The sequence below is a fragment of the Trifolium pratense genome, linkage group LG1 (genome assembly GCF_020283565.1).
Source record: "Trifolium pratense cultivar HEN17-A07 linkage group LG1, ARS_RC_1.1, whole genome shotgun sequence".
In the NCBI taxonomy this organism is placed as follows: Eukaryota; Viridiplantae; Streptophyta; class Magnoliopsida; order Fabales; family Fabaceae; genus Trifolium; species Trifolium pratense.
Genome location: NC_060059.1, coordinates 36,593,346 through 36,609,517, shown reverse-complemented (window position 1 = coordinate 36,609,517; position 16,172 = coordinate 36,593,346). Strand labels below are relative to the sequence as shown.

Below are 16,172 nucleotides of genomic sequence, written 5' to 3'. Positions count from 1 at the left end.
ATATTAGAATTTGAGAGACCTATACTCAACCACAAAAGCTAGCTTGAGAGTTGAGGTTTGCACTACATTTATAAAAGCTATCTTTACCATATCTCTAGCCAATATGGAACTTGTAACAAAAAGTGAAAGTAAAAGTAGAAAAAAGGAGCAAGAAAATGGCCACAACCACAACAACCGTGGCGATTAGACCGTGGGTAAACACCAAAATTTTTGTAGTGTTATTACTTTGGTGATATCAAATTGAGGCCTCCAACTGCGATCATAGTCTATTGAGAATTCATCAATAGGGATACCATTCCGTACTAAGACATTCATTCATTTATCCATCGCCCCTATTTCCTTGGAAGGTTCATTCTTAACATAACAGGAATAAGATAACTTTAATATACCAATTCATATGCTTTCTCAAAATTAATCTTAAAGGTGATAAAATCAAACATATTCTTCTCTGCCTCATTCACTACCTCGTTAATAATCACATGTCCATAAAGAATTTTGTCTACCTTTCAATAACTCCGATTGAGAACCTAATATGTGAATGATTAATATTTAAAATCTAAATTAATACAGATAAAATCAAAGAGTTATTATACAAAAATATTTAGACAATGTATATATGTAACACTATGAAACTCCATTTTTATCTTTTACTTACTTTTTATCTTACGCAAATTATGTTGGGAAAGATAACACAAAACACACCTAATACAAGGTCGGTGGATGATTGATTATCTCTGGATCAAATCTTTCCCACTATAATAATAATAACAATAACAATGGAATAACAAGAATTTCTTCTGTTTAATTGAATAATAATACAAACTGATTATTACAACTCTCACCATCAAATATGGTGGTTTACAATTCTCACCAACACAAATGGTGTTTTACACTCTCATTTGGTTTTTATCTCTCAAAAGGATTTCTTCACACTCCGATGATAGAAATGAAAACATGAAAATGAATTTATAGCCAGAGCATTCCAATAATAGGTGGCTATGAGAAGCAGAGACGGAACCACAAAGAATCCTCGAGGGTGGCGGAAATATAACACTTGATAAATAACATCAACCATAATTAACTTCTACTATTTAATAATTGCATGCACCTTAATTTAATGGAAAATAAAAAACATATATCCTAAAAAAGCATATAGATGCCAAAATATTATTATTTAATAAATATATACTAATATAAACCTTTATAAAAGATTGAGTTGAGTGGACCAAACAGAACGTGGGTGACAGACTATATATATTTTTTCAATAGCAAGGGTGACAATATATGTGTTACTTAGGATTATATACTAGTATTGTATATATGTAGGGGTGGCGGCTGCCCCTTTTCCACATAACCTAGTTCTGTCCCTAATGAGAAGTTTCCTCATTTTCATTCGCTACAAATTCTCTCATGCGTTAATTTCATTTTCTATAATTGATAGTGATTACTCATTCTTTCACTCTCCACATAAAGAGGAAATACTATAAATTATACAAATACACATGACACTGTATTTTTTCTCAATATATTGTGTGTATTTCTAAAAATCAAATTTATAATGGCGTCTCAATATCTTCACACAAATTCATCATTGAAATTCCTTTGGACAAATAGGACAAGTAAATACTGCTGATCTAGTTGGATCAAGATGTTTCACCCTTTTTCATATGATAAAGATAAAATAATAACTAATATAGCTCATATAGATTACATCATCACTTACTCAACCTTTTTCATTATATATTATTTTTCAATTTTCTTCGTCCTCTTTCTTATCATTTTTTGATATATGAATTGAACCGGGACCAACTAAATCTAATACAAGATTTTGGTGCAAGTCGTACATTCTTATTAATCATAACTTCGTACTAATTAATAATAACTATTCAAAAAGTTTGAGGATTGAAGTTACATAGTGCTATAGTAGAAAAGTCACATAATGGGTATAGTGCTTTTTATCATATATCCATCTACACATAAAGAGGTACATTGAATGTCAAATCAAATATGGAGTAGGAGTAGTACTTTACATGGTGAGAGAATTAGTGCATGCAGTTGACCCTATATTTAACACCTAAAACTATATAGTTGACTTTTATTAATGTATAAAATAATATTAAAAGACTTTGATAACCGTCCGTATCAATTTCGATAGTGTTTTTTGCCGTTTGAGAATTTCATCAAAGTGCATGTATAGGCCGGAATAGTATATACTAGTTCAATCTCTTTCAAAAATAGATTAGTTCAATCTTATATACACAACACAAATTTAACCAAGACATTTGTCAAGTATGAGCTCTCATAAGATAAATTGTTTAAAAAAATCTGAATTTAATTTTTAATGGAAATAATTTTTAATTGAATTTTATTTATTTTATGGTCGAATTTTAAATTACAAATTACCACCCTTCTCCTAGTTAATTAATACCATATATATATATATATATATATATATAGACACACGCAATTTAGTTATAAAAAATAAAAATACACAATTTTAAAAGGTGACAATTTCCCTATGCCCTTAAGTTAAGTTGAGTAAATATACAATAATCAATGCAATTATTTCAAATGGGGGAACTTTTTCATATTTAAATATTTTTTATGTAATTTAAATTTTAAACTAAATTTTTCTTATATATGTGTATATACTCGACTTTTTTGTAATGGCCAGTTCCTCCTTAAATAATTTCATACTAATTTACAAATAATTGTTTGTCAATATTTTTATAAAATTTATTCTAATTGTCAACATCTACCCAATGTGTCTGAGTCTGTCCCACAAATGTATTAGAAATAATACATTGGGATGAATGTAAAGCTAAGCAAATAGTTTCTGCCCCAAGAACACAGAACTGTGTACACGACCCATGTTCCTTGTGATTAACAGTTTAGAGTATTTTGCAACCTCATTCTATTGATTAACTCTAACCCTAAATAAAAATTGTTTAACACATACAAAAAAAATTAAAAAAGGAAGAGAAAAAACATATATGACTATTTGTTTTTATTATTTTTTTTGTATGTGCTTAAATATCTTTAAATTAGGGATGATGTGCTTAAATGTGTGTTTCATTTGTATTTGTTATGGATGTCTTTTCAAGCTCAAATCGAAATATAAATGTGGAGGGCCAAGTTAAAAAACTACCAAGTGGGGTATTTTTTTTTCTTTCTTTCTGTGGATGGGTGATTTGAAATATATGCATGTTTGGTGATGGGGCTCACAATCACATAAATCTAGACCCAAAAAGTACCATGTGTTAGATAATATGAATTACATGTTTTGTGAAAATGGAGAAAAAAAAGGGAGAAAAAGTATATATGTGCTGTGGTGATGTTGACAATTTTCCACCAAACAAGCTAGTATGGAGGAAAGTGTGGGGTTGGCATGGTTTATAACATGTATTAATTAATTTCCTCTTTTTTATTGTATATTTCATTCAAAAACATAAATATAAAAAAAAATGAAGCATTTCATGTTGACACCTACTACATTTATCATTCACACTATTCATTTACTAGTTTGAAAAAAATAAATGATCATTTTTTTTAATGAATTGTGGTGTCTTTTTTTTACAATTTTGTGAAGAAATATCATTACTAGTATATTATCTTCTCTTTTTTTTTTTATTAAAGACACTGCATTACAACTGGCAAGGTCCAATTCCTTAAAAAAAAAATGGCAAGGTCCAATAGAAATGTTCACATATTTTTGTGATTTAATTATTAAATACCTAGCTTTAGTTATACTTGTGGTTGATTTATTATTCAAAATAAGTTTTGTTCCAATTGTTTATGCTAAATAAAATTTAGTATTTTTTTCATCTCACAAATATCTAACAAATTCCTCCAAACACAACACATGATTTTCAGACATGTCAAGTTATTCCACCAAGTTACTTAAAAAAAAAAGGACCTATGACGACAATGACAAGAAGGGAGATATTTTTATACCAATGTACTAATGTAATAAATATGCTTTTTAGATTTGTTCATATATAGTAAATGTAGGCAATATTTGGTTTCAGGGTTTCATCCTAACTAATATGACTATTACATATGAAAAAATATTTGTTAAGAGAGACATATATAAATAGATCCGATTATTTTAAGATTAATTTTTGTAGATGCATTCAAATAATTCATTCTTTTAATTAACAAAAAAAAAATGGTAGAGTAATAAAAACATATGTAATATTAATTGCTATTTTAATTTATTTTATATATTAATTGATAAAACATTTCCTTGGGTTGGTTCATCGCGAACAACTTCTATCGGATTCTATGATTGGTTCAAAAGCAATTTTTAGGACTGATTGTCACTGCTTGTGTTGTTACTAGTTCTTATTCTAGATCAATTCCGTCGAATAGATTGTTTTCAGAATAATTGGCTAGAAATGACCGTTGTTGCTTGTTGTCAGATTGTTATAGTAAGTAGTTGGTGTGTAGCCATATCTCTGTGTTGACAGTCTGACTCACTCGCCAACGCCACTCTCATAATATGAATTTGATGATCTTTGCACCATTGTTGATTTCATATTGTTTTTAATCTTTGACATTCTTCGGTTTAACATTTGACTGATTGACTCGAAAATGTCATTGATTGTTTGTTGTTGGTGTTGCATGAAGATGAAGTTATATTGGTTTTTAGACTCGTTTTATGTTGACGCTCGGTGGATCTATGAGTTGTTATACCTCTCATCGGTGTTAGGTTGAAATAGAGATTATTTATGAGTGTTTGTTCATGCGGTAATTAAATATTAAAAGGCAAAGACAACATGAGATATTGTCATATAATATGGTTAGCCACTACATGGAGCACTTGGCGTATGCGTAATAACATTATATTTAGAGGAGACTGCGTCAATGTATATTCTTTAGTGAACCAAATTATGTACATTTCTTAATTTTGGTTTATAGGTCGAGTAGGGAGCAATGCTAATTTAGTCTTTTCTGATTGGTGTAAAAATCCTTTAGTGTGCTTTCAATGCATATAAGGAGATATCTTTAAATTGTAAGGATTGAGTACTCTTATACTCCTTATAATTCAAAATTTTGCTTATCAAAAAAAAATATTAGCTAATTCAGTTATGCAAACAAAATTCACCGACACAGTTGGTTTTCTTTGTATAATGCATGAATTTTACATCATGAGATAATTTACAAGTTGTTCTCCCCATTGTATTATTTAACCAGAAAAACTATTCTAATGTTAGGTTTTTCTTACCTAATAAAATGATACAGTTTTATGTGTTGGATTAGTTTGGATAAAATTTTCCCCAAGTAGTTATTGAAAAAATTAAATTAAGGTTACAGTACTCATACAACTAGTATCCTCCTAGCTCTATACTCTATAGTCCTACTTAGTTTCTCTTAAATTAAAATTAATTTCTACACCAATTTTTTTAGTTTAAGCCAACATGAAAGAATAAAAGCCTAAAAGGTCTTAGAATTGAGTATTGGGCTTAACTCATTCTTATAAAACTGATTTGTAAGGTGGTGATTGCCTCTAGTAGATAAACACTTAGTCAAACCATCTCTTAATCAACGTGAGACTCTTAACACACCTCCTCACGCCCAATACTATTGGGTTTGGTGTGTGGATATAAACAGTGGGTGACCCGATAGCGGAAACCTGATAACAGGTGGCCTAGCGGTGTGGAGAGGCTCTGATACCATCTTAGAATTGGGTATTGAGTATAACTCATCCTTACAAAACCGACTTGTAAGTTAAGGATTGCCTCCAGTATATAAACACTTATTCAAACAATCTCTCAACCGATGTGAGACTCTTAACAAAAGGATAATCAAAATACTACGTCTAATATCTCTATTATTATTATTATTATTATTATTATTATTATTATTATTTTCTTTGTATCCTTTATACTTCTTTTTATTTATTTTTCATTTTAGGTTGAAATTTTGTCGATAATTTGAAGAGATAGATATGGGCTTTTATGGGCCCAATGTCGGATTGTTTTTCAGTGGCATGTATATGATCCGAAAATAACAATTGTATGTCAGGCAGTGATCAGTCTGATTTCATCGAATCACGTGAATTTTTATGACACGTTTGGATACCTCATTGATTCTCAATATTCATAATCATATGAAGATATAATACTGTAAAAAAAAAAAACACTACAAACCATCAAGATTTGAGCATAATGTCTCATGGACAATTCAGTTGATGTTGTATACTCTTACAAATTTGCAAATTAATGTTTAAATTTTTTTTAGATAATAATTAATGTTTAAATTTTAGCTAGCAAGGACATTCATATTTAACATTTGATATGATTATCTCTAAAGAAAAGTAAGGAGCAGTTGGAAACATAAACCAAACATAAAATGAAGCTGATGATAATATTAGTTATCTTGGTAGTATCACCATTCTTTTTTCTTCTTTTTTTTTTATCAAAGGTAGTATCACCATTCTAAGCCACCCAATACTTAAAACTTGATTCTCAAAATAGTAAAAGTTATTCAAGTAGAGATAATAGAGAAACGGATTGCACGCACTAATGGTGTGCCACTATCAATTACGGTCATTTGATCGTGAATTAACGGTAAAGATTATTTCATATAGATTTTATAAAGGTGTTATAACAACTGTCCGATCTTAAATCAATGGTTCAAATTCGTTGCGTGAAACCATGACATGTTTACAACAGGAGATTCTGGTCTAATAGTTTGTTTTTTTTTTGACGTATATATTATATAGTTCATCTTCTTATAAATTAGTGTTTTACAAAGAGAAAATAAGAAAGTATTTTGAAAATAAATGAATGAATAAAGGAAAAAGGGAAGAGTTTGGTATTCATTTCACGTCAATAATTTTATTTTTTCATTGGACTCTAAAGTATTTTGTTCGAGTCTTAATTATATGTTTTGGGTTCTTATTTTTTAGTATGATTTCGTTTTCTAATTGACAAATTCGATATTTTTTATTAATGGAGTTTGCATAAAACTGCTAGATAATAGTCTATTAGACTCATGTTGTAGGATATTTTTTTAATTAGTAGAGTCTAATCCTATTTGACCAAAACAAAAAAGTCTAATCCTATTATCTTTTACTATATATTCTTTTTCCAATCCTGATTTTTTATAAACAAAACCGAGTTATAAATATATCAAGGCCTACTCAACTCTTATGATTCATAAATCATTATTAGATGCTTTGTAAACAATCTAATGGATTGTTACACCAATCAACAAAGTCATAGAAAGTATTAATCTCAATTCTACCTAGAAACCAAAACCACAAAATAAACATAATTTGTTCAACAATAGCAAATTCGGCATAACGCTCCTAAACATAATATTATTCTGAAGCCGCCAAAGGCATCACGTTGTAGTGATTCCACCAAGGTACCAGACAAATTAAAGTGATTCCACATGTTTTTCTTTCAAAAATGATGGCATCCACCTACATCCAAGAGACGATCTTCCTCACACTTGCTGTGAAAATTGGCAACCGAAGAGCACATGGTTAAGACATTCAATATCACATAAACAAAAAACGCAACAGAGCTCGAGAGGGGGGTGTTGTAATGACTCTACGACTAGCTAACGCCACTTGTGTTGTCAATTATGCTAATAACAACTTCCAACCAAATATGCCTACCTTAAATGGTACAACATTCAACCACATCCTTTGCAAAGCTAAAGTAACATCGGTTCAATACCTGACGTGATAGTACCAAATTAATTAAAGTCACGCGACCTCCACTCCAATGGATAAATTGCGACCTTTCATCCCACTAAAGTCTGCTTCTCATTGACTCCACGAGCATTTCTTCTTTGATGAGCGCCAACAGGTACTCCTATGAACTAGAAAGGAATTGAGTCCACTTTGCAATGTAAAAAAGCAGGAGTTGCCAACGAAAAACTATCATCTAGATTAATGCCATACAATTTGTTTTTTTCTTAAAAAATGAAACTGTCAGAAAAATAGAAATGTATTTTTTTAAGCAAATAAAAATATTTAAAATAAGAGAGTTTAAAATCTAATTTGAAGTCAAAATAACCCTAGCAAGATTTTTTATTTTTTTTTACTAAAGTTAACCTTAGAAAGATTGTTTTCAACCAATTGTGATAAGATACTTGAATTTTCCCATGAGATTTCTAGGTATCTCACAATTTCCATTATTTTCCGTTCAATTTTTTTAGGGTTAACATCGCAATATGGGGAAAAATCTGTCCAAAGTTTTGAGAGATTAACCATTCAAACATTGATAGATTTAACCGTTACAATTTTCGAAGAATTAACCCCTAAAAATGACAGTTTTTTCAACGGGTCGGCTCCGTCGGGAAAAAAAAAGGCTTGGAATGAGTTGTTTTTTTAGCTTGGTCTTGCTTAGTCACACTAACTTTTCCACACATTTAAAAGTGTCTTTTGTGGATATCAAATTATGATTTTAAATAGTAATTTGAGCTTTATAAAAGATTTTGAAGTCTCTCAACAATATTGTACTACTGTTGGGCATAATCTATAAGTAAATCTTAACACACCTGCAACATTAGCCACAATTTAATATCATGAACAAATTTTAGTATAAAAACTCTGCATACTGAGCTACACTATTTGAATCTGAACATATATAATTAACATTCTTCTGGCTGCTTGGAAATATAAATTCAAATTCAAACCATTGGTTATTAAATCTATAAATCTTGTGCCAAACATAAAAATTAATATTGCAGCTACAAAAAAAATAAAAATGAATGAGATTACTTCACATCAAAAGTTCACTTGTCTATGAGTTCTGTAATGGTCCCAAAATCACTTAAATCTCTATAAAGCCCCACTTTACATAGGGATCAGAGTTCTGAATAATCTGAAATGTAAAGTATATTGGCAGTTGATACAAAACAACCTCTGTTGTCCAAACCTAATAACACCTTTAGCAAAATACACACTGCTTCTGGCACATAGTTCACACTCACTTTTCACAATTTAGGACCACATTTATTGTTGGGTGGATCTGGCCCAAAATCAAAAGTTTCATTAGTCACAATTGTAACATGGCTCACATCATGCAACTAATTTTTTATATTGAGTCTAACTCATCATTATAAAATTAACTTGCATTGTAAGATGAAGGATAAAATCGTGAGGGTTCATACAAAGTCCAAAGCAGAAATATCTTGGAAATAGTATTGTGGAATTGTGGTCAGAAATTAGTGCACTGGGTAGGGGTCGAACATATGCCACACTCGAGGGATGACAGACCCTTTAGCCATTGACTATGTTTGGAAAATCACGATGGATTGTAGAGATTCTGACATATCCACCGTGATACCAAACACACAGCCTTGACTGGAGGCTACTTTTCTGATACACACCTTTTACAAAGGAAAAAACTGTGACGATTCATACACAAGACTCAAAGCGAACAATACTTCAAAAACGCAGCGTTGTGAACTTGAAATCAAAACAATGTCTATTTTCGATAGAAGACATAAATAAGAGAAAAGTATAGAATACGAACTACCGTATGTTTCATTTAACAACAGAAATCGTGACTGTAACGAATCCAAATCTGTAATAACTTAAGTCACAAGAGTAATTGGGACCAGTCTCCAAGTTTAGTAATGTTTCTGATTAATGACTGCGGTTTGCTTGATTGGACACAGATCAGACAGTGATCCTTGCCTGTGTGTCTGAAACTTTTTGGTTTTTGCCAGCTGCTCTAGTTAATTGGTTATGGTACAACCTAAATAAGGGAATGGACCATGCTATTAAGTACTAGAGTTTATGTTTGGAAGCATAGTATTGATAGTGTGGTCCTAAAATGAGAGGATCAATAATCATATGGTGTGAGGAAAGTGTGTTTGTTTCTTCCTTGTTTGTCAGTGTCATTGCTGCATTTTGTACTACATAGGAGTATTAGTAGTATTTTAGTCATAAATAAAAATGTGCATACAGCATTGTGAATTTGGTATATGTTGGTGTGTCCAAATATCAATTGGAAGAGGGGACACCACGTTGACAAATAATCCTCCACCCTTTATCTCTTTTTTTTCTTCTTTAATTTTATGTAGAATGTGCTATTGTTAGGTTGAGTTTGTTTGCGCACATGTTCGTGTTCTTATCTGTTTTATTTGAGTTAGGTATCATTTACGTGAAACTGTAGAAACTAATTTCTTGAATGGGATACAATCACATTAGACAACAAACTCACATGCTAAAAGTTTTAGTTGTACTACATTTTCACTGATTGAAAAAATGAGTAGAATTTTAAAGAGAATTAATAGTAAAAAAAACATTATGTTTAATGTACAATTAAGAGATGGGGTCCTTGTTTGTACCAAAAAACTGAAAAAGAATGAAAGATGGGGTACTTGAGCAGTTTCCTCAATACTAACTAGGGTAGGGTTGCAAAGTTCTAAAGTAACCAGCTCAGTTTGTTCACCGATGTGAGTGGAAAATTTCTATTCCCCCCCACCCACATTTCTTTTCTTCGCCCTCAAATTCCATTTTTTTCCCTTGCGTAAAATTTTTGAAACACATCTTCTGAATTTTATTTGCCGTTAAAAATAATATCTGAACTAGGAAAACTTCGGAAAACACGTTCCAAAGTTTTTTCGCAAAGGTGAAAATGGAATTTTAGGGGGAAGAAAAGAAACGTGGGAGGGGGAAGAGAATTTTTCATGTGAGTGTTATTGATCAAAAGCCCAACTTTGGCCCAGAGAGAGAAGTTCATCAAAAGCCTGAATATGTTTGATTGGGCTCTTCCCCCTCTGTGATTTGCACCCCCACATCCCCTTCTCTTTTGAGTGGGATTTTGCTAGTTCTTAATAAATCATGTTATTATGTTAAAAAATAAATCATTTGTTCACTAAGAAATGATTTGTGGTCAATAAAATAATTACATAAAAGATTTTAAAAAATGAGATTTCAAAATAAAAATAAATCATTAGTTCACTGTACTATAGGAGATTTGGTTTTCTTCAACCTTTGATTTCTGGCAACGACACATAAAAGTTTAGTCGTGCAGACGATAGCTTGACACACTAATCAACAAAGTGCATTGCAGCTTTGTTGATGACCAAAACCAACCTCATAAGATTTTTGGTTTTCTTGAACACAATGACGAGGATAGTTTTGCGAGAAATGGTGGAAGCACTTTTGCACATAGAATACTACCAAGAAACTCAAACTTTTCATTATTCTCTTGATCAACTCTGATTTAGGAACATTGCTCTAGTGCCAATATGCCCATAAATCTAAAAATAGTGTTTATTAGATAGAACATTGCTATCTAATAAACAAGCATTACCATGGAGGAATGCCAGCCAGCCAAGGTAGTGTTTAGTCTGGGATATAGATGTCATCACACAATGCTTGGAGCAACTTCAATTCTAGATACAACAGTCATATTTTGTAAAGCAGCTGGACCAGCAGGATCAAGGTTTGTAAGTATATGCAGTAGGAGTAAAGGAGCAGCTTGCAGCCATATTTTATTTGCTTAAACACTACTTTGATATACTGCATTAGTGACAGTAATATTTTTCTTGTATCCATAGAAGGTATCTAACAAGGCATAAACCTGGAGTATCAAAACAAAACAATACATATACACGAGGTATCTAACAAGGCAACAAATAAACAAAACCATTTTAAAGTTTAAATTCTTTCTACTGTCAATGCAAAGGGTAACCTGCCCAACATTTATAAATATTCATTTGTTCATAGAAGACATAAACCAGAAGTATCAAAACAAAACAACCTTTTTGAAGTTTAATTTCTTCCTAGCTGTCAATGCCAAAGGTACAAGTTGAATCAACTAATAGATTAAGAGATGAAAAAAAATCGGGTTAACATTTAACAATTCCCTGTTAATGTTATTTCCTTACAAAGTTACAATAAGCTCTGGATCCTTGACAGGCTCTACACAATTAGACAAAATGTTCAGTTGGATATTCATGTTCTAATCCATTGTAGTCGTAGTACAACCTTTCCCCCTTTGCTATATCTCTATTGGCAATTAAAAGAACCCGACATTCACCATCAACATTAAATCTCACGCATTTCAAGTTCTGCTTCTTTTTACCTTCACTGCATGAAAACAAGAAACTTCATAAGTACTAGTAGTTAGTTAAACGAAATAAATTAAAAGATAATGTTAAACTTGACATGAGCTGCGATGATCATGCAGAGTCTCAAAGAGTTTTTAGTTGAAAGTACTCCTCTTAGCATTACATGAAAAGGCCAAGCGAATATTACTGATATTCAAATTAAATCCACAAGTGAGTCAATTTGAACTAAACATAAGTTAAACAGGTTGTAGGGTAACAATGCTGTCATTATCAATCGCCTACGATTGATTAGAGACGTTTCCCTTTCTAAAACATCCAAGATAGGAGACAGTGTCTCTTTGAAAGTGTGTACATAATGAAAACATTCTTTGAGATCAAGTTGCCAATGTCTCTCACTATATTATACTATTTAAGGTTACTACCATCATATCATATGCAGAGAATAAAATTTGAAAATAGAAGAAACATACGGTGTGTGATTGTTGATTCCATTAATGAAGCGTGCTATGTTGCTACGTTTATCTGGGCAGATGACCAGCGATTGTGAAGGATTAGAAGCAGTAAGAAGTGTCATAATGCTATCCCCATCATCATATTCCCGATTCTTTAAATAGTCTACATCTCCAACGTATTCTGTTATTATTGTCAAATCTTTTATGGATTTATCAGCTTCTACAGTGAACCTGCAAAAGAAGAAATTTAAAGTCAGGAATAGAGTGCAAAAGGAGAAAAAGTTGGTGCCAGTTTTTGTTGCATAAGCACTTACCCTTCCAGAGGATCATAAACAACCATGAGGGGCGGACATTCTCCCCTTTCCATCATAGTTCTGCACATGTTTAGTGTCTCTGTGTCTTCTTTTGATAATACCTGAAAAAAAAAAATTCAAACTTACATCAAATCTAAATGCATATAACTACAATAGGAAGAAAAAATTAACCCTAATGCCAATCACACATACACATTTGCACCATTCTCAAGTCTATAATAAGCTTGAGATTTATGAACTACTTTATAGTTATAAACATATGTGCCCTGATAATCAGATTAAGTGGTGGACATAACACAACCAAAGGAATTCCAAACTAGTTTGTAGATAATCACTTAACCTCATAAGTCAGTAATCTAATCAGTAACAGCTCCGCAAAAACAAAAAAAAAATATGAATTGAATTTTGAGAGACCCATAATCATTTTCTCTTGTTTACGTCGAAACAGCAACAATCAAGTCAATGTTTTAGGCTCGTTGCCGCAAGGACAAAGAGGCAACATGTGTAATTCTTAAAGCTTCAAACAATTTTCAAGTAGTAACAATCAACAATAGACTAATACTGTCAAAATAATCAACACTACAACTTGCCAATAAACTATTCCACATACAGAACATAACTCTTAACCAAACAATCAACATTCACGCTGAGATGCTTGCTTATTAACCAAAAGAAGCCTAACAAAAATACAAAACCTAATTAACAAACCCAAATAAGCTAATAAATTACCTGCATTCCTCCACGTTCAAGAGCAGGATCATTAGCACGCCTTGGTGCCATTCCAGCCATATAGACAAGCTTATTACGGAACTCCGTTTTAGTCGCAGTCAACGCCGTTGCCAACGACGCCATCTGTTCTAATCTCCTCTGAGAATCATCACTCGGAACAAACGCCAGCAACCTCCTTTTCTTTTTTGAAACCACCAAACTACTCCCCCTCTTTCTCTTCTTCTTAGCATCTAATAAAAATCACAAAATTCAAAACACAAACTTTAATCACCAAAAACCAAGGGCTTATTTATATTGGCTTATTTGAGCTTATCTACAGACATAAAATAGCTAATGACAATTTTCATAAGTTTTTTTTTTTTCAACTTATTTTCATAAGTTCTCCATTATAGCTTATGAAAATGAAAATAGTTTGTAGGATATATAAAAACCATTTATATTTATTTTGAGTCCGTTTGGATTAGCTTATTTTTGAACTCATGCAAACGGCTTATGCAATATAAATTAGATTTTATGCTATTTTATAAGTTCCCACTAGTGAAAATTGTATTTTTATAAGCTATTTTATCATAAACTAGCCTAACAAACTTATAATAATACATACAAATTTATTTATTTGTGTAAGCTGTTTTGCATAAGCTCAAAAATAAGCTAATCCAAACATTTTCTCTATAAAAAAATAGCTTATGTAAGCTTATCATCATAAGCACCAAATACGTTGAGTATCCAAACAAACCACAAATCAATCCATGCAATCACATTCTCTAAACATTAACATCACAATTTATCATCAATTGAATAAAAATCCAGCTTACCTTGATTCGGAATCTGAGCCACCTCAAATGTTCGTTGGATTTTGAAAAAATCAATAATTTTCGTCTGTACAAGAGGAAAAGCTGCATTTCCAAACAGCATAATATTAATAAACATAAGAAATGAAAAAAATAAAAAAACCTAATTAAAAAAAAATGACAACATTGTAAATCTAATTAGGTTAATCGAAACCCTAATTGAATGCATACATTTGGGGTTTTGGGGATTGTGAGAGCAAGAGGGACAAAACCAAGAGGATTTGGGAACGGAAGGGAGAATGGGTGTGAGGCAGAAGATATGGTAGCCATTATCGCATTTGTCGCAGAGAAGCAACTTGGATGGGGATTTTCCGGAGTTACATTTTTGGCAAACGACGTCGTCGAAGTTGGGAGCTGGAATTGGAGCTTGTGTTCTTCTACGACTTAGTGTTGTTGTTGGTGAAGCCATGGAAATGAGATTTAGGATTTGAGAAATGGGTGCATGAGAAATGAGAAGAAAAAGAAGAAGAGGGTTATTATTTATAATTTATTTATTGTTTATTTATTTATTTATTAATTATTATTAATTAATTAATTGGAATTGGTGAGTGATGACGTATTTTCGCGGGGTTATTTTGGTTTGGTTTCGCGGGAACTGTTTTCGTGTGGCGCCATTTGTTTTTTTCTTTCTTCTTTTCTTTTTGTTTAGTGGTATTGTCTTTTTTGGCATTTTGGGTGTTGGTGGTATTTGTTTTTCTAATTTTTTTAGTGGGTTTGGGGTTTAACACACAATTATATGTTGAATGAATTTATTTGTTAGATGCTTAATTTTTTGAATGTTTTTAGCATAATCCATATTTTAAAAGATTCTTTCACTTCGATAAATTGTATGCAGGCTAGTTTTTCAAATACTAATATGTTAGAGATTAGATTATGAATTAATGGATAAATTTAATGACTAAAATGATTGTAAGTTGTAAAATATCGGGACTTAATTGATAGTAAGTGGTTAAATATAGGGGTTAAATTGACAATTTAGTAGAATTTGTGCCCTTTTTTAAAGAATCTTACAAAGTAAGGGACTATTTTGATAATTTACTCGCTAGATTTTATATAGGAAGAAATATTTTTAACTTGATATATATTATTCAAGTCAATGTTTTTTTTAACAATTATATCTAAGTAAACGTTAGTAATTATCATTTACTAAAAATATCATGCATCTTTGAAGGGGTCATACAAAAATATGTAGAATTTTTAATAGTCAAAATACATTTAGGAAATATTAATTTAAAAAGGAAGTTATTTTTCATGAAAAAACACATGTTTCTAAAATTTGGTCCCTTGATTTCATTTATTTGCTAGTTGCACTTTTGATTTTTTTTATAAATAAAATGGATGGTGGATACAGCAACCGGACCTCTTCCAGTTAATACTCCACTGGAGATGATCCATCCTCGCCGGCCAAGTACCAATATATCATAGAGTTTTATTAGTTTTTGGTAAAAAAATGTCTCTAATTGATATATTATTTACCTGTATGTATCAGATTGTAGCGGAAGATAGTCGAGGCGGTAGAGTGAGCTCCTTTCTCCCATGTTTCACTAGTGGGTAAGCCATGAACTATTCCTTCATCATTCGGGTACACGAGCCGGTGAATCTGTTGTCGGTGCAATAAAAGAAAAACGTGCAAGCAGATCGACTCATCAATTTTTCCCGTTAAAATAGGTTCCACAAAAGAAAAAGCACTTGCCATTCGTTGGTTATTAGGACCATCCCAGAAACATCCCCGAGTCCATCACGATACACAGTCCCTCAAGCACAAAACTCAATATACG

General features: G+C 31.5%; 1 protein-coding gene and 1 pseudogene across 1 annotated transcript; both read right to left on the bottom strand.

Annotated features, from left to right (window-relative positions):
* Window positions 1-5,558: 5,558 nt before the first annotated feature.
* Window positions 5,559-16,172, bottom strand: part of LOC123902918 — a 100,539-nt pseudogene continuing 89,925 nt past the window's right edge.
* On the bottom strand, window positions 11,651-14,839 carry LOC123902920 (histone-lysine N-methyltransferase ATXR6). The gene is made up of 6 exons (XM_045952755.1): window positions 14,566-14,839; window positions 14,359-14,439; window positions 13,544-13,773; window positions 12,815-12,915; window positions 12,519-12,731; window positions 11,651-12,067 (listed from the first exon to the last, which is right to left on the bottom strand). The coding sequence occupies exons 1-6, from the start codon at window positions 14,801-14,803 to the stop codon at window positions 11,908-11,910; spliced, it is 1,023 nt and encodes a 340-aa protein (XP_045808711.1). The 5' UTR covers window positions 14,804-14,839; the 3' UTR covers window positions 11,651-11,907.

What these genes read in the sequence shown, in the direction of transcription:
- LOC123902920 (XM_045952755.1), bottom strand. Translation starts at nt 14,803, where the DNA reads ATGGCTTCACCAACAACAACACTAAGTCGTAGAAGAACACAAGCTCCA. An exon ending in TTGAACGTGGAGGAATGCAG is followed by an intron (nt 12,916 to 13,543) that starts GTAATTTATTAG and finishes TTTTTTTTTCAG; the next exon opens with GTATTATCAAAAGAAGACAC. An exon ending in GTTTATGATCCTCTGGAAGG is followed by an intron (nt 12,732 to 12,814) that starts GTAAGTGCTTAT and finishes CTTCTTTTGCAG; the next exon opens with GTTCACTGTAGAAGCTGATA.